General features: G+C 32.5%; 2 protein-coding genes across 2 annotated transcripts in view; one reads left to right on the forward strand and one right to left on the reverse strand.

Moving 5' to 3' along the window:
* Nucleotides 1–25,113, reverse strand: part of LOC106638307 (uncharacterized) — a 71,440-nt gene that overhangs the window by 34,741 nt on the left and 11,586 nt on the right. The window lies entirely within an intron of this gene.
* Nucleotides 19,012–19,563, forward strand: LOC149374576 (uncharacterized). The gene is made up of 3 exons (XM_089593549.1): nt 19,012–19,232; nt 19,337–19,349; nt 19,408–19,563. The coding sequence occupies exons 1-3, from the start codon at nt 19,012–19,014 to the stop codon at nt 19,561–19,563; spliced, it is 390 nt and encodes a 129-aa protein (XP_089449675.1).

Genomic DNA, 25,113 nt, shown 5'->3' on the forward strand with positions numbered 1-25,113 from the left:
CTATAATATGAGTATATATATATATATATATACAATATACATATATACCCAACACACGAGAACACCAAGCAAGCCTGTTTTTCTGTATTATACATCAGCATACACACGCGGCCGGAGGCTACAGTCTGTTGCCGTTTGTTAAACCGAGAAAGAGAGAAGATATCATATAGACGTGGCAACACCGCTATGACTCAGCCCCCTGCTTCGGTATATTTATATATGTGTGTACACTCGCTCATTCCCCTCAAATTCTCCTCTCTCGCCTCGCAGCTGACGCTTGATCTTCCCCTCCGACTCTCTTCTATATATGTATATACATTATATCAGTATACACGTTATGTATCGTGCGCGTACTGTGCCTTCAACGAATATATATATATATATATATATACTTACACTATACCCCCTCCTCCCCCTTGTCCACCTCGTGCCGTCACTAACAACCCGTTTGTCCCTTCTATCTCATTCTTCTTATTTGTATTCGCTCTCTCTCTCTCTTTCTCTTACTCCATCATCATCGGTACAACCTATACAACTACTACTACATCATCAGAACACAACATTGCTATTCCAAATACAGAAAAGAGCCTGTCTTCCTACTACTATTTTTTTCCACCAGTTCTACATAACTAAGCTCGCTGTTACCTCGATACGTTAAGTCTGAACTCACAAGTCTTTTTTGTGAGTTTTATTATCATGACGATGAAAATTTAACCATAACGAAAAGTCTCTCATTTCCAACTATTTGGATGTTAGCACTTTTTTTTATTTTTACGGTACAGTTACTAAAAATTCTTTTACCTACGCACTTACGGCTTTGTAAAATAAAGAACTGTTATAATAACTGGTAGACTGCAACAACAGACGATGTATCTTTTTTTTAAATTATAGTGTACTATGACCCCATATGGAGTACGTGAACGTCGATATACCTACAACGTCACTGTAACAAGTAAATCAACGCGTAGAAAGAAAAATCAGGGTCAAGTAGACTGTCAATATGCTCTAAAAGAGTTTTAAATTTTTCTATTGTTTGACTACTTGTAGAGGAAACTTAAATTCATGAAAATGTAAGTTTGAAAAAAAAAAATGTGTTTTTATTTTTAGTACAAGACGTTAAAGTCATCGGTTACAAAAAATGTTCGCCTGTGTTTATGTATGTGCTTATCGGGGTGTCCATAATATTGCAAATCGAATTTGTTTTACCTTCCGCTCACTAAAGCAGTCTTAGCTAACCTGAAACCGATATTTTAATGCTTACATATCTGAAAAATCTAACGAAAACAATAAATTCAGAGCATTTTAGCTCGTAATACAGAAAATGCATTGCATACACTCATAAACTGAATCACCATTGGAAGATATAGGGAACCACTTAATCACTCATCTTTCAGTTTGTACTTTCACTGATTCATTAGGTATCTTTTAATTTTTTCTCGGATTTCCCAGTGATTATTCGCTTATTCACATTAACCTTATTTTACATATTTCATCAATCAATGAAAATTCACAGTGAATAAATATAAAATCACTGCTCCAAAAGAGAACAGTTTTTCTGTATTACAGGTGTTTAAAAGTAATAAAATAAATAATGTACAAATTTATGGAAAATAGAGACCACACGGATAAACACTTGAACCTTGTGATTTGTGAGGTTAAAATACAAGATTAAGGTTGCATGGTATTTAGGTGGAAGGTGAGAACTGAAAAAAATCCGACCCAATAAAGGGACACTCAAGTTTGGAGAAAAAAAAAAAAAAAATTCACAAAATGGTACTGCCAGCAGCAAAAATATGTATTAGTTTCAATTGCAAAGAGTTGTGACAATCTTCGTCACTTAAAATACTTACATTGACTTAAATAAGCAGAGCCCATTGTAAAAGAATACCCTGTTCGTATGCTCAGTTACTTGGATTTGAGTCCAGTCTACCGAATTGTGATGTATTACTAAATAAATTGAGCGTACAGTTCTAAAATGTTTTTGTGATAACGTACAATTACAAGAAGAGAATTTATGTGTGTATGCTAATAACTTGCCGCAAATTAATAACTACTAACAAGTAGTATAAATTAGGGTGTCTAAAATTTCTTTCCATTGTCGATACTAATGACCCAAAATTTTTCTTAAAATATTTCGAAAAAAATTATCGAAAAATCATCAAGATAAGAAACAATGTGTTATTTTAAAATATTTCAAAAACTAACGTCAGTTGTCTATACACCGCGTATACTGATTAAATCGTTGAAGAGTCGTGCATATCGTATATTGAAAAAAAAAAATCCGTTTATGAGATTTTTAACACTTTAGATAATTTTTTAAATACCTTAGTCTCGAAAATCTTAAAAATTGTCGTCGATACCTATACAAGACGAGACCAAGACGAAACTTTGGTAGGTCTCGTCTCGATATTTTTTCATCGAGATGGTCTCGCCTCGAGCTAGGAATTGCACAGATCTAGTTTGTACGCAAAAAAGTTGGTTTTAAATTTTTAATGAACATAATGTTATTCTTATCATTTGAAAAAATAGTTTAACTTAAAAAAAAAATATGTACATTTATGTGTCTTTTTTATGGAAGGAAATATTAGCTTTCGTCACTGGAGCGCATCTCCTCCAGGGCGATCACCAGGGCGCTTGTGATTCCCCTGGCTGGATGCGCATCAGTGCACAACCTCACTTTATTCTACTAAGAGTGCAGTAAACGTTTAAATGTTGAAATAAAACTGGTGAGGTAGAAAAAAGAATTTTAAATATGTTTATTTTTAGCATAATTGCTTATTTCACTCTGAAAAATGAATCAAAGAGTCTTTTAAAATAAAACAATACCATAATGAAATTCACATAAAGTTAATATCGTTTTCCTTTTCATTAAGACTTTAACATTTATGAATGGTTTTCAAAAAATTTTTTTACTTTTGCCGAGTATCTATTATTTATGAGAATAATTTTGTGATTAAAACCGATTCTCATACTTTCTTCTTTAGATTCGATCAGAAAGGAATTTAAGATTCTGCTAATGAAAAGTAAAAAAAATCTTATATGAATGTGTATGATATAATTTCTGGTAATTCATTTGGCTTGTAAAACTTCAGTAATTCCTTTCGTATTGTATCAATTCCATACAAGTGGTAGATTCATATTAATACTATCGATTTATTTACATTGCACAAGCTTGAAGCTTTTTCCGTTAGCTTGTATTCGTCATTTTACGTAGAAATTTATATTCTTGAGTAATTTTTTTGAACTACTTTCTTCAATGATGAACGGGATGACCAAATCAGGCACAATGTAAAAAAAAGCTTCAAGTGCAATCGCATTTAACGTGCCGAATTCACAAAACTATAATTTCTTGCTATTTACTAAAAACTCTCATCCATAAAAGAATTAATAAAAAGAATTGCCTAACAAGGTATAAAAAACATGATAATAACAACAGAAAAGTCGTAAAATTTATCGTCAGTTTATTCATAGACAAGATGGACCAAAGATGGGGTACTTCATTTATAGCGGGACAAGCGTGATGTCATATTGAGAACTGGCTGATTGCTTTTGCCACAAGTGGACAAGAACTACTTTAAAGAACGAATTTGACCGTTGAATGACCTCCCATACAGGCTTTAATCTGCATTCAGCTAGCTTACTTGGGCCACAGCTCAAATATGTTTTCATTACCTTAGTAATATTTGTCTCTGTATTAAATAAGTACTTAATGGCAGCGTCAACAATAACATTTGGTAATAAAACAAAATGATCCACTCTTCTCGAACAGTTTTTATCGTTACAAACGTTATAAAATAAATAAATGAAAAAATAATATAGTTAGACATACTCAAACCGTCAATTACTTTTTTTTGTTTGTAAAAAAAATTAGGAATCACGAGTCAATAAAAATAGTTTGAAAAACATAGAGATAAATAAAATGTCTTAAGTAGAAGTAATAGAAATCGTACTACGTTAAAGTTCCCTCGAAAACATAAAAAAAGTCCTATACTTGAAAGATTTTGTTGTATTTGACTCGAAAAGAAATACACAAATGTACAGTAACTAGTTTAATCGAAATTTTTTTTTTACAATACATATTTCCTTGTGACGGGGAACCCTTTACTTAACCTTTTACTATTTTATTGGTAAATTTTGTTCATTCGAGAGCTATAAACTTTTGTATACCTTTTAACCTGTTCAAAAATAGCGATAAAAAACGTGCTTTTTTTACACTTGCCGATAATGCTGATAGTATACAATGGACTAAAGGAAAAATATTATATCAAACCAAAGTATAAGTTGATTCAAAAAATACTTTCTCTAAACATAGAGCTCAATAAGGCAGATTTAGGTAACTCGATAAATTCTAAAAACGAATTAGATGATGCTTGTTAAATAAAGTCTGATGATTACAAATTACAATTACAGATAATAAAGGATGAAGGGCTCATAGAACAGATTTAAACCTCGAAAAATTTTAACTTATCAGCTTATACAATTCCAACGTCAATGTCAACGCGTAGTTCGCTTAAATGTGCTAAATACTTGGCTAAATGCATTAAAAGAACTGATAAACTGCGGTCACTTAGCTTACAGCAACAAATTATGAATAAAGTTGTTTCAAGAAATTTTTGTGAAACTTTGAAGATCTAAGATCTTGTACATGTTTTTAATATAAAGTTATAATGTATGGGTAAAATGTATTTTATAAATTTATATTCGGTTTTTCAGTAAATTAAGCTTTCATGTTTCGTTCTGCGTCACAATTTAATTTTTGGGGATAAATAAGTAAAAACGATAATTTTACCAAATATCCGAGGAAACTATTAATTTCCTTCTCATTTTAAGAGTCAAAAGTGCTACATCCACTCCCGGATAAAAATGGCATTCACTGCTCATGCCTCACCTTTCTTGGTTCTTTTGCAGTTATATTAATGGTATTATAAAATTTTCAAGTCCTTCATTGCTTTGAGCGAACGCTCGAAACTTCGAACTCGTACTCGGAAGGCAATTTCTTACGGACAAGGTGCAAAAATAATTTTCTAATAAGTAGAAAATGTGACTGTTACCTGAGGGGTGGTGCACTTTTAACCCTAAAATTAGAGAAAACTGTATTTGAATCGGAGGAAAGTAAAAAGCACGTACACACCTATAGAGAATAAAGTGCATCATTTTTGTGGTCGAACTTCGCATTTGGGAAGGATCATGGTATTTTCTTGCTTCGAAGCGTAATATACCTTATAATATTGCAAACCACGAAGCAAACCAAGTGATTGTGAGACTAAAAATATAAATGCCAACTTGTGCTTATAAATTACAAGTCTCTGAATTGATTGGTCAGTAGGTGTGATGACGTGTGGTTTTTTTCCACGAATCAAGTAAATTGTCTGGTAAGTACATAGTCTTCCATAAAAAATCCCAAGCCCTAGTGTGATGTTGCGTATCTAATGTAAACGCAATTATTAACTTTGAAAAGTAAGTTGAGATGAAAGTACAAAGGTGAGACTGTACATAAATCTTAAAATGCGAGTAAACTTAAAAATTTCTAGAAGCTGTAATTACATATTAGGCTTCGAAACAATGTGTTAGCTCCATAAGATCGCGAGACTCAAATTTCTAATAAAAAAATGAAATCAATCAACCTCAACGCTGAAAAATTGTGCAATAAAATCTCAGTGTTACTTTCCCACAAGAAAATCTAAATAGAAGCTAAGTTCTGAATAAAAACAAGAAATTCTAAAAGTGATTTTTTTTTTACGATTTTTTGTTAGATTTGATATTTTGAAGTATATACTTATATTTAGCAGTTATCGGGGAGATTAAAATTTAGTGCTTACACTGCACATAGAAAAATGTATTGTAAGTGAGATTAAGTGAACTTGTTTTTTAAACTGTTAATAATAACGTAACTCGAAAAAAATGAACACCTTAACAAAAACTGATGCAATTCTTATCATACAAGCCCTGAGGCCATTGTAGATAATTAAAAAATCATTAATAGAAAGATAAAAAAGCTACACTTCAGGACTGAAATGTTGGTGTGATGCGATATAACTACTTTTTTATTACAATGTTTTCTAATCTCAATATTCTGACTTTTAATTTTATGAAAGCGATATCAAGAGGTTATAAACAATACTGCAACAAAATTTTGGATTTTCCAATTTGGTAAATTGAAGCAGGGATGTTTAGTATGCATACAGATTATAATATTTAAAATAAATAAAATTAATAGAAAGAATCACGAGAAAAAGTTTTAACATTACAAAGTTATTCACAAATAAAAAGACCCTGAACTTGGGGAAAAGTTTGTAAGATTATGAAATTTCATTTCAAGTTCTAAAAAATTAAAAAAAAAAGAAAGTTGTTCACACATATTGTCATGAGGAATATTTCAATTTTTTAAAATATTTTATCACAAAATAAGGGAGTTATAGCGAATTAATCTCGGATACATCGACTTATCACTCCATTGACTAGAAAGTAGACTATAAAATATCCCGGAGTTAATTCCCTTTCGTTTCACTTTCTGATAATGTATAATTTTCGCAACACGTCAACAAGTGTGTCAATATCGACTATAGACCGACAACCTAAGTATATGTACTTACCGTATGTCACAGTAAATCGCAGAGTTCGCGAAAAGTTCCAGGAACGATAATTTCTTGCTGCTACATTAGGTCGATATCGTACGTATGTAGACTGAATATGCATATTCAATATGTGTACTTATAACTATGGTATACTGTACATAGGGGCTAAACAAGTGCGTTTGCAATAACAGATATTTATCATGATTGTGTATACACTTGGTACATTCAGGGACAAGTAAAATCGCTAACGTCAATAGGTAATATTGATCTGACGCGCTTTGGTTTTACATACGTACTTTTTACGCCACATTCAGAAAAAAGGTATTTTAAAATATTTATAGTTAATTTATTGTACATAGAAAGTACCGTTCAGTTATTTGGGAACCTTTTTATCTTTTCGAGTTAAACAAAACAGCAAATATATAAATGTGTATATAATATATATAAATTTATTTATAATATTAATATTGTTACTGTAACTTTTACACACTTGGTGTATTTCCCGACTTTCTTAATTATTTCACATGCATATCACGTTGCCTAATTAAAACAGGGAGCCAATATATATTGTCTTTGCAAGTTAAGAGTAAAAAATATAGTATTAGCAGAACAGTGCCCAAAACACATGATATTCCACTAAAAATTATATTTATTGCTTTAAACAAATATTTTAATGTTTTCCATGTATTGTATATTCTTATCTGTAGCTAGGGATACTATTTCTATGCGGTTGAAAAAAGATTGCACATCCAGAGTGTCCCTACTTTTTGCTCGAAAAACCAATATCAGACCTGGGAGGCAAAATCTCATTTTTATTCTTGATGGTATAATTTAGTGTTTAAAAAAACATAATTTTTCTATTTATTTGAAAAATCACGCAATAAAACCATAGAGTAGTATTATTTTCTTTTTATTTCAAGTAACAAAATAATGTAAATAAATAAAATACTGCCTAGCACTGACGGTACCTGCATGTTTTTCTGCAATTACTGTAAAGTAGTACTACGTCGATAGTTGTATTTAAAAAAAAAAAAATATCTAACCTACATAAATCGATTAAAATGTGAAAGTAGAGATTTTTTTTATTTAAAGTTGTATAAAACGTAAATCCTTACTTAATGCCAACGTTACATTTTGAAAGGATTAACCAGGTAAATGTTTTTCTTTCAAATTTTAATAATGGTAAGATTCGATTTTTTACGAAGTTCTTTCAATCATTTTTAATTTTTAACTCATTCCAATACTACAATAATCTAGTATTGTTTACCCTAACCAGGCAAGCAGTCAGTACTGAGTTCTGTATCAAATAAAAATGCCTCCATTGTGTGACAGTGAATTGTCTAAGATGGGATTAAAAGTCATAACATTTTTCAAATATGCGTGAATACTGACATTAAAAACAGATAAAAAATATCAATTAATCTTAGTTCTGGCAAAAATCATTTTCAACTATTTACTTAAATTAGAAATTCATACAACTTACGCATCGATTGATAAGATAAATCACACCTCATAATGGAACCTCACCTGAAATACAAAAGATATTATTAGATTTTTAGAGTATAAACATTGTTAGTAAAAATTACGAGTATACGAATTAAAGTAGTTCTTTTTAGGTGAGAAATAGTCATCATTGTTGTACGATATTTCTTGCACCACATTATTGATTTTAACTAATGCTAGTTGAAATGTGTTACAATAACGTGAAAAGTTGCGGGTGAATCATTTATGTATATTAAATAAATCTTTTCCTATTGTAGTTTACGAATAAAAAAAAAAAAAAGTTTGCAACAGAGTGTACCAAAACCATGCATGCATGTGAAGTTCTGTAAGTTTTCATGCTTGTTCCATAACAAAAGTCGGATGACAAAACGTTTATTATTTTATATTTTCTAGTGCTGCTAGCACTGAAAAAACAGTAAGATCAGAAAATGCAAAAATTAGAATAGCAGTGGAAATACCATGCAATCGGCCGTCAAGCAAAAAATGGATGAGAAAAAGTGGAGAGGGAAATTTAATAAATATGCAAAAGAAACATTGCGTCGGCAGTGCAATGCTCGGTGTGTGGAGGTGTAGCAAGTCACTCATCTATTCATTTCATGGACTCGGGCCAGTTTCATTCACTCGACTGCGGGGCGTACTATATAGATACTGATGTCTTTTTCCTCTCTACGAGCTCAGATTACGTAAGTATATCCACAAGAGCCTGGTACTCTCTTGCTTAGCTCGTCTATAAAACCTAACCATAGGATTTTCGTAACTCATACATCTCGTAAAATCTAGGTAGCGTTATTTAGCCGATCAACTTGCGTACACACGTTTGTGCCAAGTTTTTGTGAACTTTACTTTTTTCTAAGTAATACACTTTTTTAATACATTTTTTAGTTATTACATGGCTTAAGAAAAAATTTTTTTAAAGATAACCTTCTTTAATGGATTTATAATAGTATTTACTTATCAAATGGTTTGTAACCCACATTTGTTCGATTGATTCATTTAGTTTAACTACACTTCTGCAAATGAAAATACGTAATCCTAGTGAGAATCTAAAAAAAAATCTTATCTCTTATTAGGTTGATGCGTTTTATCTTCGACTTTTCGTAACTTTTAAATAAGTCAACATTCATTTGGCTCAATACAATTTACGAAAATTTAAGTATCGTACGGTGTTACTGATAATATGTATATCGACATTGTACACCTCATGTTGATTGTAGTATAGTTAGAAAAAGTGTGACATAATCAAAAAATGTAAAATCTTGCAAAAATAGCTAAATTTTGCTTGAATGGAAAAATATTTTAAAAAGAGTACCCATTTGATTATACATTTAGTAACTAAAACATTCGAATACTGTCATATTTTTTAATTTTCAAGAGATTTTTCTCAAGTTTGAAGTTTAAATTTTTCCTGCAACTGTTTATAGCTTAAGTACACGAAATTCAATGTATGTTAGGCAAACGTGAATGAATTGTACAGAAAAACTATGAATGCAACTGAGTGGATAGTACACGACTGCATGGTTTCATAACAAAGATCGTATAATAATGAGAATAGAAAGTACCAAGCCTCGGGCTTGACAATAGGCGCAACACTCGTCAAGACACAAAATATTTTGATTTCTATAGTTTTTTTAACACAACTTATTTTTATTATGTCTACAAAAATTTAAAGTTGAATTTAGTACTGTTATGTACTTTCTTATAATTCTTATTACTGATACTACAATGAATAAGTGAAAAAAAAGTTACAAAATGTAAAATGGTTGACATGGTAAATTTTGAATACATATATCATTCTATACACACAGGTATTTGTACCACGAAAGAAACAATGGTGCTTAGCGATGTACATATGCAAATATCGAGTGATTTATACTAAAGAAACAAAAATTGAACCGAAAAAGAAATAAAATTAAAAAATACAAGAATAATACTGTTATCACAGAGAATTTCAGACTCTTTGTACCATCTATCTTTTCAACTTGGATTTGAAGTCTTCATTCATCTTAGATTGTACATGTGTTTATTGAGATCACGACTTGGGGCCATGTGATTGCGACTCTATCTACCACATGTCTCTCAAGGACGGACAATGCAACAAACAATAACAAAATTTGTTATACAAATAATCCCAAGTATAAATTAAACTGTTAGTAATAGTAAATTTCTCTACAGCACTACATGTTACTACTTTGGAGCATATTTTATGTATATTCAAGTCTGAAAAACTAATACTGAAGTGTAAAATTATAATTTTTAAGATGATACTGTTTTTCATAATTTTTTTCGAAACGTAATACATGTTTATACAGTAAAATTATACTTTTTCAAAATTATACCAAAAGTCGCAATATCAAAAATCTATTGGTACAACTTGTTTAAAACACTATAGTTTTATGTAATTTTGGAGACATGTATAACAACCTCGAAAATAATGATCCACCGCCACATGTGTGCAGGCTTTTATTACTTACTTTATAATTCAAAACTTTTGTATTGGTACGATAAACTTTAGAATACTAATATTCTCATACGTGCAGATCCACGTTGATTTTTAAATTTGTATTTTGAATATTAACAACTAAAAAATAGCTATGGATACTGCTTTTAACTTTACAAGAAAAACGAGGAGAAAAATATAAATTGATTTTTGTTATTTTATAACAAACAATACAACTGACAAACGATCGAATAAAAACTATTGAAAACATAAGTAAAAGACTACTTTTGATGTGAAGTTTTTGAATGATTGCTGTAAAGAGAGGTAAAAATTACAATTCGTCTTTCTGAGTTGAAAAATGTTGATAAACCTTTTCTTCTATCAATAAACAATAATATCTAGGAAGAAAAAAAAATTGGTTTCCCAAAAACAAAAATTGAAACGGACAGTGAATTGACTATTACAAGTTTAATAATTATTTTTTGCCCCCTGAAAGCTTATCGAAAGACTGAATTTCCGTACACTGCACCACAGCATGGCCGTTATAATGACTGTAAAAAAAACATAAGTAAAATAATGAGTTCTATATGCAAATAATATTAGGCTTTTGATTTTATATGTGCTGACGCAGTACAAATACAGAAATTTGTGATTCTTTACTTCTGTAAGGTTAATACTATTCACAATAATAGTTATCATTGCAGAAGAAAAACAAATTCCAAAATAATGAGAAATATATATGTCATTTACAACCAGTCAAAACAAAGATTTCACTCGGATCTTTTAAAAATTGTATAGATAATGCGTTCGTAGATATAATTAATGAGAATTTCAATCCTGAGCAATAAATGACTTTTAAATTAAAAAGATTAGATAACTTTGTAAAACTATTACAAACGTGTAAGTTGTATCGATTACAAGTGGCGGTAACATTGTATCAATGAGAACGTGATTCGAGCAAATGAAAACTTGTAAGTGAATGGGCTTTCTCCGAGCCGAAGAAAAAAGAAGCGCCAGAGTCAAGGCTAACGCAGAAAGAGCAATCAAAAAGATATTAATGCAGAGCCCAGGTCAAAATTTAAATTAGTGACGCATATAAATTTGTACACGCGGCATCGTAATTTAAATCGGTCGTGTCGACAAGTTCACTCAAGAAATGCGATACACTAATAATAGCAGCAACGCACCGTCGAGGCATATATATGTATCTTAAAGCATCGTGCGTGGGTGCACTCTGCAAGGACCCGCCACTGCTCTTACACGAACTGCGAACATTTTTCTCTTTTATTTTGTTTCGTACACATTTCGGATGTATCATTCGTTACACCCCATAAAGAGACGATCCAAAAACACGTGATTTTGTGTATATTTTTATTTTCTTTTTTACTGCTGAAAAAAAGCGTCACGTCGACTGTTGACGGTAAATCAAATCAACTTTTTTGGTTTTCAGTAGAATAAAGATTTTATTTTTAAACAAATCTCAAAACAGACCCTAAAATTTCGACTTAACGGTAAATTTTCTTACATCGATTGTAGTACGTTACACATAAAACGAATTAGAAAATTCAAAAACAATTCGTTATACAGAGACTGACAAACCTACAATTATTTTGATTATACCATTTTTTTAAAAACACACTGGTAAGTTACCAAGCAGTTATTTTGTTTGAAAAAAAGTAGCCCGACCGTATTAACAGGAGCAAGGCATACATCAGCCACGGGCTGGTTTGTAGATTACAAGCAAAAGTCAAGCGAGTAAGTAAGTATATGATGGTGGCGCAAGAATAAACCGAGAAAGAGAGAGACAGAGGGTTCCTTCTTTGGTACATCTACACGTATACCTGTAAACACGTACAAGTACCTCTATATACACGCCACTATTCGGCTCGTCAATTCGACCCAGCATTCAAGCATCGGACGAGCAATGCATGCACGCATGCAGCCAAGCACAGCTCTCGTGCCGATGGGCATGCTCCGCTCGGGTGCTTACGGAGCAGTAGCCAGACTATAGCAGCCCCCCCCCCTGCATGGCACTGCCGGCTGTTACATAATAACCAAGCGGCGTCGCCAGCTCGCAGCCGAGCGACGTTGCCGGCTTTTCCTTGTACAACAGCACGTCTGATGTTGGCTGGCTCGTCGTCGTCGACCGTATATATATATACATACACACATATATACTTATTCTTCTCTATATCCTACACCATATAACATGACACAATATACTCGAAAGACTCGAGTTCACCTGCCCCCGTGGCTTTGGCTTGATAATATTTACACCATATACTTGGCTGCTCGTGCGATACCAGAAAGGCTGATTTGAGATCTAAATGCAGTTTTAAATGTGCCCACGGCGAAACTTTTCGATGAAACAGGGCTTTTGGAGCTACCGCGGGAAAAATCGACGGAAGTATACAAATGAGGCCCAACAATAGCCCTGTCTTGGAAAGTTGCAATAATAAAAAGGAGATATGTGCGCTTGATAAAGGGGGGGGGGAAACGACAGGTGTCTACGTACGTTTAACAAGTGCGCTTCGGACTTTTTATATTTATATATAGAGACGAGGAAGTGTTCTGTACACGGTTGGACGTTTACGTGCTCGAAGGAGTCGAAAGGAGTCCTATATGCGCGTTAGGTGTATACACAGTTGTGCCAGGCGGCTCGTGCTCCGACTCAAAGTCGTTGAACACGCCTGGATCGTTATACTTTATATATTATACATATGTAGTACGGAGAAACTTTGCCAGCGCAAAAGGGGACAGATGAGGGGACACGCGCTGAATTTCGCGCGAGAGACCACCCCAGACAGCTGCTGCTGAAAATTGTACTCGCTACCCCATTTACCGTTTGGGAGGATAATTTTTGGATCCGTCCCCGAGTACGAACACGGTAAGTTGGTGCTGTCGATGGGGAGATGGCTTGGGTACATGTTTACTTTGCAGGGGAAAGCTGGGCTTGGGTAAATCGACGGGCTACCGAGTGATAACGGTTACATTGTCCTTGTGTTCTACTCCGAAGGGAAACCTACGGGGACATCGGATTGTACTTGTTTTTCGTAAGTGCCAAAGTTCGTTGTTTCGACTGTCAGTATATAAGTAATAGAATAAGAATTCATGTGGTAAAGAATGAATGATTCGATAAATCAATGTGGCACAATTTATATCGATACACCTATACACGCCATAAAGTGAATTCGATAAAAAAAACAAAGGTTCGATTGATTATTTTCACTGTAATTGAAGGTACTACTTTATCAATTTTTCATGCCTGTTCCAATGAGTAGCAAACGTCATTTTTATTCGATATGGATTATGTTGAATTTTTTGCCCCAAAATCGATGAAAAAATGCATTTCCAGGGGGAGAAAGAAACACGTATACACGCGAGACGCGATTCTGAAAGAAAATACGACTTCTTTCACCTGTAAATTGTTCCTCAAATTATATTCGAGAGATAATTCGTACTTTTTCTCCCAGGAAAATATTATGGGTACTATTCACAAAGTAAACGTATAAAAAAATCATCCGAAAACATGCGATTAGGTCCAATTTACGACGTTTGACGCTAAAAATGTATTCTGAATCAACCGTGTACCCAGAAAGTATTAGGTTACGGTACGAATGTACAATTCGTCGGATGAAAAAATATAATTGTTTAACTACTTATTGTGCCAGAACAAAAGTGTGTCACGTCAAAATGACGTGACTTAAAGGAATTGGGTGTTCATAAGAAAAACCTACTAGGTATATGAAACAAAAACAAAGCAAAGAGCTCGATAAGTACAAATGCAAGCATTTATCAGGAAGGGAGGAAATTTTAAAAATAAACAGAGCCTCGATGAAAAATAATACTCGAGGATTGATGAAACGGACCCTGCCTACCCTTGAAAGATAACAACAACAACAGTGTTGTCCGGAAGAGGGGAAATTTTTTTCCCGGGCTAGTAGACGGCTATATAGCTCGCCTCAGCCATAGGGCGCAAGAGTGCAGGGAAGGAAACAACACACACACACAACACAAAAGCTGTCCCTGTCTGTGTACAGGATCTAACACAGTAAAAATTTTTTTTGTAAAATCACTAGTGGCTTGTATAAAATTACTATGTAAAATAACGTAAAGTTACTACGTCCTTAGTGATTCTACAAAAATTTTTGTAAATATGCTAAATTTTAGTAATTTTACTATATTTATTATTGGATATGAATCCGATCTAGATTTAATACAGTATATTTTACTATCAGGCTTGTAAAATATTTTTCTAGCAGACTCGTGATTTCACTATGTAGGCGTAGTAATTTTACAATCCTCGTTGTATAACTACATTACTCTATAGAGTATACGTATATTATTGCGCGCAAGTGTTACATAGATGAGTGTTCATAAATCATATGGGTGATGGTATTTGAGAATATAGGTACACTGGCTACACAGCTCAAAACGAGACAAACACGAGCATCGTGAAAATTTGTGTTTTAATTTGACAATCATTAGTATTGAAAGTAAGTATACTTATTGTTATTGCAAAGTTACGTTGTATTGAGTTGCGTGTAATTCGGGCTGGGGTCAGTGATACATCATAACCTCGCAGCCAACCATCGCATAAATTACTTCATAGAAAAGCATGCCGAATGTCTTACAAACAAACTGTGTGCAACTTTTTCAAGTTAATTATTCGATCAGGGTGCATTCAAACCTTACCGTTCGTTATTTTAATTGTTTATTCCAAAAATGTGCAGAAAATTTGACAGGTTGTGAAAATAACATAGTGCCCGATCCATAATCGGTAAAAATTTCTTTTCAATTTTGGAACGTACAGTTCAAGTGCCAAACGAAAATTTGTAAACACGTCCTAAAAGAGTTTTATCGTCTCACGAAAATCAGGAAAAAAGTATTTAGTTGCAATGACCGTAATAGAAAAAAAATTGTCTATTTACAAAAATTTACAGTTTCCATGTATTACTTTTCTCAGAGTGGTGTACATAAATAATATCAACAAGTGTTTATGCATGTACTTGTCTTTGTTTTTAAACAGAAGATACAAGGCCTGTATGGTACGAGTATTATATTATTACTAGATATGTGTATTAGGTAAGACTGAATTATTCTTACACGTGGTTATAATTTATTCAGTACATTTCAAGACTTAAAAACTATACTGTTTTTGGATCAACGGCTTGATGGATATACGTACAAATTTATTGGCCAAGGAAAAATTAATTATTGAATTTGTGTACAGTCTTGATTGATTGGACAGTTATTAGTGGATAGAAAGGTAAAGATTTTTTTTTATCAGCTATTGTATAAGAAAAACCAACTAACTAAATTGTGTTAATCCAAGTAATATCCTTGTACATATATGTCGTATAACCCTATATTTTTTCCTACGTACATTCTTTTATGATTCGTTTGATACTATTCATGAAAATTATTAAGTATAGCTACTACAGTACTTATTTTGATAGTAATATAACCTTATTCAGACTAACGTGTGCGTTACACCTTCCGATTTTTATAGTCATTTATTTGGTTATGGACAAGTACATAGCCAGTGTATTATAAGTTTTTACATTTTTTCTTTTAAACAATAGTTATACCTTTCACTTGCGCAGGATGAAAAAAAACATTTTTTTAAATTAATTTATGTCTCTTAGAGTGCAATGAATTACTGCGAATGAAATTTGTGTATGATAAAAGTAGTATACGAGGTCTGTTCAAAAAGTACCCGGAATTCTCATTCTTCTAAAAAAATATTTATTTATTCGTCTACATCTATATGGTCCCCTTCAAAGTAATCCCCCCTAGATATAATACACTTATGCCAGCGTTTTTTCCAGTCTTCGAAACACCCTTGATAGTCACTTTTTGTAATGCTCTGTAGCACTCTCAGCGATTCGGCCTTTATCTCTTCAATCGATGAAAAACGCTGTCCTTTCATGGGTCTCTTCAACTTTGGGAACAGGAAAAAATGACACGGAGCAATATCTGGTGAATAAGGAGGTTGGGGCATGATTACAGTCTTGTTTTTAGCCAAAAAATCACGAATAAGCAACGATGAATGAGCAGGTGCGTTATCGTGGTGCAAAACCCATGAATTTTTTTTCCATAAATCGGGGCGTTTTTTTCGAATTGCTTCACGCAAACGTCGCATTACTTCGAGGTAATACTCCTTATTGACGGTTTGACCTTTTGGCAAGAATTCTTTATGCACTATGCCATTATAATCGAAGAAAACAGTAAGCAAAACCTTGACATTTGATCGAACTTGACGTGCTTTTTTCACTCTTGGTGACGTTGAGTGCTTCCACGTGGACGATTGTGCTTTTGTTTCGACATCATAACCGTACACCCATGTTTCATTACCAGTTATGACCCTTTCAAGTAAATTTGGATCGTCGTTGACGTCGTTTAACAGCTCCTGAGCGATGGTAATGCGTTTGTTTTTTTGATCAAAATTCAGCAGTTTTGGAACGAATTTTGCTGCCACTCGTTTCATGCCCAAAACATTTGAAAAAATATGATGGCATGAGCCAACTGATATGCCAACTTCATCAGCAACTTCTCTAATTGTGATTCGGCGATCATCCATAATCATTTTTTCCACTTTTCTCACATTTTCATCGATTATTGACGTGCTGGGTCGACCGGAGCGTTCGTCGTCTTCAACGTCTTCGCAACCATCTTGGAAACGCTTATACCACTCGTAAACACTTGTTTTTTTCATAGCAGACTCACCGTAGGCTCTCTGTAACATTTCGCACACTTGGTTACACTTTATTTCATTTTTTACGCAAAATTTAATACAAATTCTTTGACTCTTCAATTGTTCCATTGTTTAAACTAACAAAAATCGCCGAGCTCAAAAAAACACGTCTACACTAGCCGCTACAAGACAGAATGTAAACAATGAATACAGCTGAAAATTTCACCATACATTAGGGACATGTGTACCAACACAATAAAAAAAAAATTTTGACTACCGGACTCTCCAGACGCGCGCAATTCAAAAATTCCGGGAACTTTTTGAACAGACCTCGTACTCATTATTTTTAATTGTTTTCTACTTTCACGTACGATACAATTTAAAATCGAACAATGTTTGGTTGTGGGAAATGGTCTAAAATAAATGGTAAAAATGGCCAAAACCAGTTTTTCGAGTTCTATGTCGTCGGATTAGGTTAAAAAAAAACTTTTAATAATCTTATGCACCGTAAAAGACACGATTCGTCCAGCGGTGACACTGTAAATTGCACAAACCCATAGATTTTGCTTGAAATTTCAAAAATACATCATAACACTTGTTCTTTTATAGATCAAGATCTACAATTTTAAAAGGTTGTAGCTTTTGTCTCTACCGACTACCACATAAAATTTCAGATTTTTTGAAAACCGCAGCTTCATGCAAAAAAATCACTTTGGTACTCTTGAAAAAGTTATGCTGCGGTAACGCGCTATTTTGTTTACGGGACCATCTTCTTTAATAGTTACGTAACAACTTACCAAAGAGCCAAATTCTACTCTTATCTAAAAGTTAATTCAACTCTACTCTTATCAAAAATCATTTATAGTCTGAAGTTATATGTACTACAACTTTTAAAACTTCAAAAAAGTTTCACGGTGTATATATCGTTTTTCAATTTTTGAGTGTAATTAAAACTTGTGATTCGGATCACAGAGAATCGTTTGATATTACCCTGTTATTTATTTCTCTCAATCACTAAAGTTAGAGCAATACTTGGTATTGAATACTCATATTTCCAAATGTTTTAAAGGAATTTTTATTATGTAAATATTTATGTATGATTATAATTAATACTAATAGAATCGTACAATTTAATGAACTATAAATTGATTGTTATTAAAACTTATTTCCAACGTAACAAAAATCAAATTTTGTTACAGATGTTGTTCAAAGTGTGGTCTCGCTGTCGAACAAAAAAATGTTTTGTTCAAGTATTAGAACAAACTGAAGAACCATTGTTTCATGTAATTGCTGAAGCTAGTCTTAAGTTACAAATAATCGGAAAAAAACTCGTTTTCGACAGCGACGGTACACCAATTGAAGAAACAGAAGTCTTATTCGGATTGAAGAATGAAAACTTATTATTATTATTATGCGATGATGAGGAGTGGGGGCCACAATGAACCGTAAGCTATCAGTACGTCACGAACGTCCGCATCGCAAGATAATGACAATTTTACACAAGAACAACAAATTCCTACATTAGATACGACAGAATCATCATAAACAATGGTTCAGAAAATCAAACAACTCTACAATCTGTTAGACCTCCAAACCAGTCGCATTTATCAGCGCTTGATCAACTCCAGATTCCATGGGATTCACTTGATACAGCGACTTTAAATATTTTAAGCAAACGCGAAAAAATTGATAATATCAGTTTATTAAAGAAAATCAGGAAAGAAGTAGTCGATAAAGTAGTAGCTGAAATGAGAATAATTAATAAGTACCCTAGAGAGAGCAATTTTCAAAATATTTCCATGCAGTTGAGAGAATCTTATCCCCTTGTCTTTGAAAATCAATGGGAAAACGGTGAAAGAAAGGGAAACGGTATCGGAACAATTTTATCGCGATTGAAAAATAGAAATAACCATCTTAACAGACCCCATCAGCAAGACACAATCTCTAATGATTTAAAACTAAAGACTGTTCATGTTAGCAAACGCAAGCAGCTCAATGCTCTACAAGGTGGCTACCCAGGGTTTCAACCAGAATTTTTTTGCAACGGAGAAAATGAAAAAACTGTTGAAGAATGTCGACAATTTTTATGAAGCATTGATAACAATTTAAATTATGCCAATAAAGATATGGTGGAAGAGTATACACAAGCGTTTACCAAAACATATCCATTACAGCGATCTTTTATGAATATACAGGAAATCCCACGCGTTGAAGAAATTTTATCAGAATGGCCTTGCCTTTTCCACACATATTTCATGTATTTGCACTTTAATATGCTGACTGGTAAATCAATTCTGGACAGTATTTTCTTATTACTACAGATGAAACAACTGAAGCCCAAAAATACATAATGACTTTTAAAGTTATATTTATGCATTTTAACAAAAATCCAAGATGTATATTTAACGTGATTGAGGTAATATATCATTTACTATCAAGATATCCTCCGTTAAACATAGAAAATTTTGAAAAACGGTTTTATTTTACTCACCTCGCTCATTAGTTGAAAGAGCGAGATTTTATTGTCGGTCTTCTGCAAGGATAGATGTCTAATAAATCGAATACCGCATAGGTATTGAATTGAATTGAATTATTTATTAAGTACCAAGGACTCAGAGGCCCTATATGGTACATGACAATTTCGTTACATACAGTACAGGTACATTAGAGCAGTAGCGTAACTATTATCCGGAACGCAATTAGGTGGTAAATTAAAACGTGAATAAAATAAATAAATAAATAAATAAATAACAATAATACCAACAACCAATGACAACAGATTAGTAAAATCGCATATACAGAAAAAGTAGTGTAATATAAAAAGATATAACAAAAGACTAATAAATAAACAAAAGAACAATAAGATAAAAAAGATAAAACATGTCAAAGCTAAAAAGTGATAAATTGAATTGACAAGTTAAAATTAAAATTAAAAGGTGGTTTCGTGTATAAGAAAACGCTCTCGCAGATGTCTCTTAAACTGGGGGCTTCCAGCCTGCCTCCTCAGGTTGACGGGCCAGTCGTTCCATAGCATAGCTAGGTAGAGAGGCATATGCGCCAATATATGGTTCTGTAAATTTGAACCGGTGGTTCTAGTCACACGAGTCCTAACTCGTAGATAATGGTAATTATTATACAATGAAAAAAAAAAAAATAAATAAATGAAATAAATAATTAAAAAATAAAGTAAAATGAAAAAAACCATAAATAAAAAAAAATAATAATAATATACATAAAGGAATAATTAAACAGAATGGACAAAAATCAAAATCTATACTCCTATATGTACAAAAATTGCTCTTCACTCTAAATAACTACAATGTAATCTTGAGAACGAGGCGAATGAAATATAATTGAAGATTAAACGAACTTACCTGTAAGTGAAGTTCAATCGAAATTATATAAAGAGCCTCGTTCGAAGAGATCACAGTCCCTCCCAGATAAACTCAGTATTTCGTTATTCCAGCCGTGAGTATACGTCTAGTTTCTCTTCCCTTGTATTCGCAATTTTAAGATATAAATATGAGAGGGATGCGCAGTGGTATGATGCAGGAGTGCAAGATGCCAGGCCTCCCACGCCATCATTTTTTTTTTTAACTCTAAACGTTGTGACCTCTGGCGGATGAAAGAAGTACCACAATGTAATCTCTTCGAACGAGGCTCTTCATATAATTTCGATTGAACTTCACTTACAGATAAGTTCGTTTAATCTTCAAATATATGTCCAATGAAGAATCACTTTTGTGTGTGTTAGCTATGAGGTTTGGGGGAGAGAAGGACGTATAGAAGAAAGGAAAGGCATACAACGTGACACAATTAGGTCGAGGTGGAGCCCATATATTTCGATTGTTCTCCATGGAGAGAGAGAGAGAGCCCTGCAGTGCTGCAACAGCCGAAATATGGGGATAAAGAGAGAGAGAGAGAAGGGAGGGAAACGGGGGGTGGGAGAGAATATATCCCGAAGGGTAGACCTTGAAGGCTACAAAAAACACGTCCCGTCCCATTCCATCCCTCGGCAGCTCTTCTGTTGCCTTTGCTGTATACAACACGAGAGCACAACAAGCAAAGAGCACACGGAACACACTTGGCTCGGGGTTGCCAGATCCCTTCGCTCTGAAGTGCACGCGGAGAGTTGGCAGCGTCGGCGCACCCGGCAAAACGATTCACTTTATAAGCTCGGCTCTCGCGCGTGTGCCTCTTCCTTCCAGCTCTCTCGCTGCATCATCTCTACTTTCTCATCTCGTGTATTGGTAATACACTACTATGGCTCCTGTTGCTACAGCTACTCACTAAGTACGACTTTTCTTTCCCCGTATCTCTGTCTTTCTGTTTTTTTTTTTTTTTTTTTTTTTTTTTTCCCAAGCTCTGTTTCTTGGCATTTTCGTGCATACGTATTTTTTTTAAATTTTTTTTATTTTTTTTTTAGATCGGTATCACTGGGAATAAAAATAAATCATTTGGGAGCGCGTATAATGGGGCGGCACGACACTATCAGATCATAACAGACACGTTTTAACGAACAATCTTTCTCTGCGATCAAGAACTTTCAGAATAACTCCCTTGCTGATGCAGTGGTACGAATAGATTTGCATCATAATGTGACTTGATGAAAAACAGGTGTACAACTCGGTACAAATAATATGGAGTTCACTTGGAAAGCGCATAAGTAATAAGCTAACTATTGTTTATTACAATCATTAAAGCGCATTTTTAATTAAAAAAAAAATTTATATCTACTTGGATGTTTGTTTCAATTAATCATACAATGCCTGAAAACTTTCTTGTACAATTGTTTTCATATCAATAATATTTGGATTTTAGGCAAGCCACAAGCTTTTATTTCATTGAAATATAAACATTTTCAATATTTGATACGTATATTGTACTTACAATATCATTTATGTTTTTAAATCAACATATTATTTTTATTATTAGTTTTTCAAAGTATAAATCGTTAATTTTATTTTAATTTGATAATATCTAAATCACTACAATTTTACGATTACTGGTTTGAAAATTTTTTACTGCAAATAATTTTATTAAATTTAAACTTAAAAAAATTTTGGATGAAAAAAAATTTTGTTGATTAAAGTAGATTGATTTTTTATTGAATGAGACTGAAAACAAATCCATTATATAGGTGTCAGAGGGAAATAATAACTAAATTATAATTCAATACATCGTTGACTTGAAATATTTAAAAAACAACAAAACGTAATTAAATAAAAACACCTTACAAAAAAGTTTATTACAACTTACAAAACTTGGTGCTATAATTAAACATAATCAATCTGAATTTTATTACATTAGCTAGAGTGTAACTCAGAATATTATATAGTTTTAATAGGATATTTATAGAAAGAAAACAGAATCAACAAACGAGATTTCTTGAATAAAAAATGAAGTTTTTTTTATAACGTAACAAAAAATGTTTTTTACTAAAAATTATAACGTATACTCTATCAAAAACTTGAATAATTTATTATCTTTTATTATTTCGTCGAAAAGAAGATTTAAATAGCTTAAAAAAATTCCATAATTGTACTTTAATGATTATTGAACTAGGCAAAAGAAAATTGTTGCAATTGTAAGTACAACTTTATACTCTTGTAAAAATTAGAACACACAGTTTATATTCTATAAAGTAGTAATTATTAACTATGGTATTTTAAATATCACTGCACCATGTTATATTACATACCAACCATGGATACCTTCATATTAGTGCATCATTAGTTATATCATTGCGCTAGTGGTGACAAAAGGCTTTTTGTTGTACATGCATTAAACGTTCTTTTAATTGTATCTGTTGAAGAATGCATTAAGTTGTCATTACGAATGTGTTTTCATTTTAAAAATATCTCGAAAATATCTTTAACCTACATTAAAGACTGTACACAAAAGTATTTCACCTATTTCCTGTATTGTTAAGAAATTTTAAAGGATGTTTTTTAACTTATCTTATCCACAAAACTTACTACACGAATATCCATCTGATAATGTATTATCTGAAGAAACTTTATAAAGTAACAATGATATACTCAAGAACTGTTATTCAAAATTCAAAGTTAGATTACAGTGACGACAAACAAAGTGACCCCCGACACATTTTTTATAAACTGTGTATTCATAATTTTTATTCTAACGAATCAGATAGTTAATTATAAAATAATTTATAAACCAAAATCAACGATTTTATACAACAAAAAGTAAAACTTGAACTTTCTACTGAATGAACATACCATTTAACGCAAACTATACACGTTAACGTTGTATACGATACGAATTAACAACACATTCTTTGAACGTTTCTTTTTTACGTACTGGTATTACACATTATAGAATCTATTTGGAAAATAATTCTGTGATTGTATGAAGCATTCAGTGACTTTTTTTATCGAACTGACTGGCTTTAGTTCATATTACTCGACCTTCCGCATTCTTTGCGAGTATATTAGCATGATGTATGATATTATTTTGCGTCTGGACTCCACTAGGAAAGTTCTGACGTGACTCCAAGGTTAAATGCGCACACAGAATTGTACTAGCTCGTATTTATTGGTTCTTTAAATACCACTGAAAAAATTCAAGTTTAAGTATTTGACATCAAATCTATCCCAATAACATACTGGTAATGTACGAAATATTACAGTTTTGATCTAATAAAGTCTTGGATTATAATTTTAATCCTTTTCACATGCTGTTATTACAATATTTTGAATTCTGTGCGGCCGTGTATTTTCGTGCATTCATTTCCACACAGAAGTACTACAGTATGTTACGCTTTAATTTGCATTACGTTAAGTTTTACATACTATTAAATTTAATTAATTTATCTAATACCATGTACCTATTCCGAGCAAAAATCATCGATTCTGCTACCTTTAATTTTCAAGTCATCCAATTCTAATATATGAGATGTGAGAAAATTTAAAAAACAAAAAATAGGTTATTTGTTTTTGATCACAGGAAACTTCGTAACTGAGTAACGTTTCGTAAGTTACTGCGAATTATGGATGCAGACGTCAATTTTTTTAGAAAGTCTCACGTCATATCGCAACATCTTTCTATATCGCAAAGCCAGTTTAAATTAGCGGAACTTGTTACGTATACTTATTGTGCGTGAACTATAAGAAAAATAATACAGACTTCTAAACAGATATCAAGCTCTCTTTCACACACACTCAGACAAAACACCTTTCATTCGCGACATTTATTTATTCAACAAAAGCTTATTCGTTACTGTTTCCATACAAAGGATGATATTCAGAACCTAATGAGAACATTACCCAACATTTAGAGAAAAATTGGTTGTTACGTTGAAATTCGAAAAACTTCGTGATTCATAGGTAGCCGTTATCCAGCGATATGGATTCGACGTTATTTCACGTAGCAACTTCTCTAAGTACACATTGTGAGAAGAGTTGATACGTTTATGCAATCCTGAGTTCCCCTTTAAAGTTGAAGCTACATTACGTGATGTCTGAGTTTAATGATTTTAACCTTTTCTACCATTTTTTTTTTTTTTTTTAAATAAAATCGAATACACTTTTTACTATGTTTTTACCATGGTAGCGTAATAATAATCGAAGTAAAAGTTTGCATCACGTGAATATATAAATATCAAAGAAAAAGCGTGATGATATCAATAATTTATGAAACAATGTTCTGTATGGAAAAAGATACATGTTGAAAATGTGGATTAAATTTAATGTTTACTATAAGCTATGAAAAATAAAAAAACGTGTTAAAAATGTATTGAAATTCGACTTTTCAAAAGAATTTTGAGTATAATGCAAATAATGAAAAATAAAATATTACTCATGCAAGAACTAAAACTTATTAGACTAAACATTTTTTATATAATAAATTAATACAGGTACTAATAAATAAACTGTAAA

The sequence above is a fragment of the Copidosoma floridanum genome, unplaced genomic scaffold (assembly GCF_036245765.1).
Source record: "Copidosoma floridanum isolate Cflo_tuat_1 unplaced genomic scaffold, Cflo_Japanese_pri ptg000019l, whole genome shotgun sequence".
Lineage (NCBI taxonomy): Eukaryota > Metazoa > Arthropoda > Insecta > Hymenoptera > Encyrtidae > Copidosoma > Copidosoma floridanum.

What these genes read in the sequence shown, in the direction of transcription:
- LOC149374576 (XM_089593549.1), top strand. Translation starts at nt 19,012, where the DNA reads ATGCAGTTGAGAGAATCTTATCCCCTTGTCTTTGAAAATCAATGGGAA.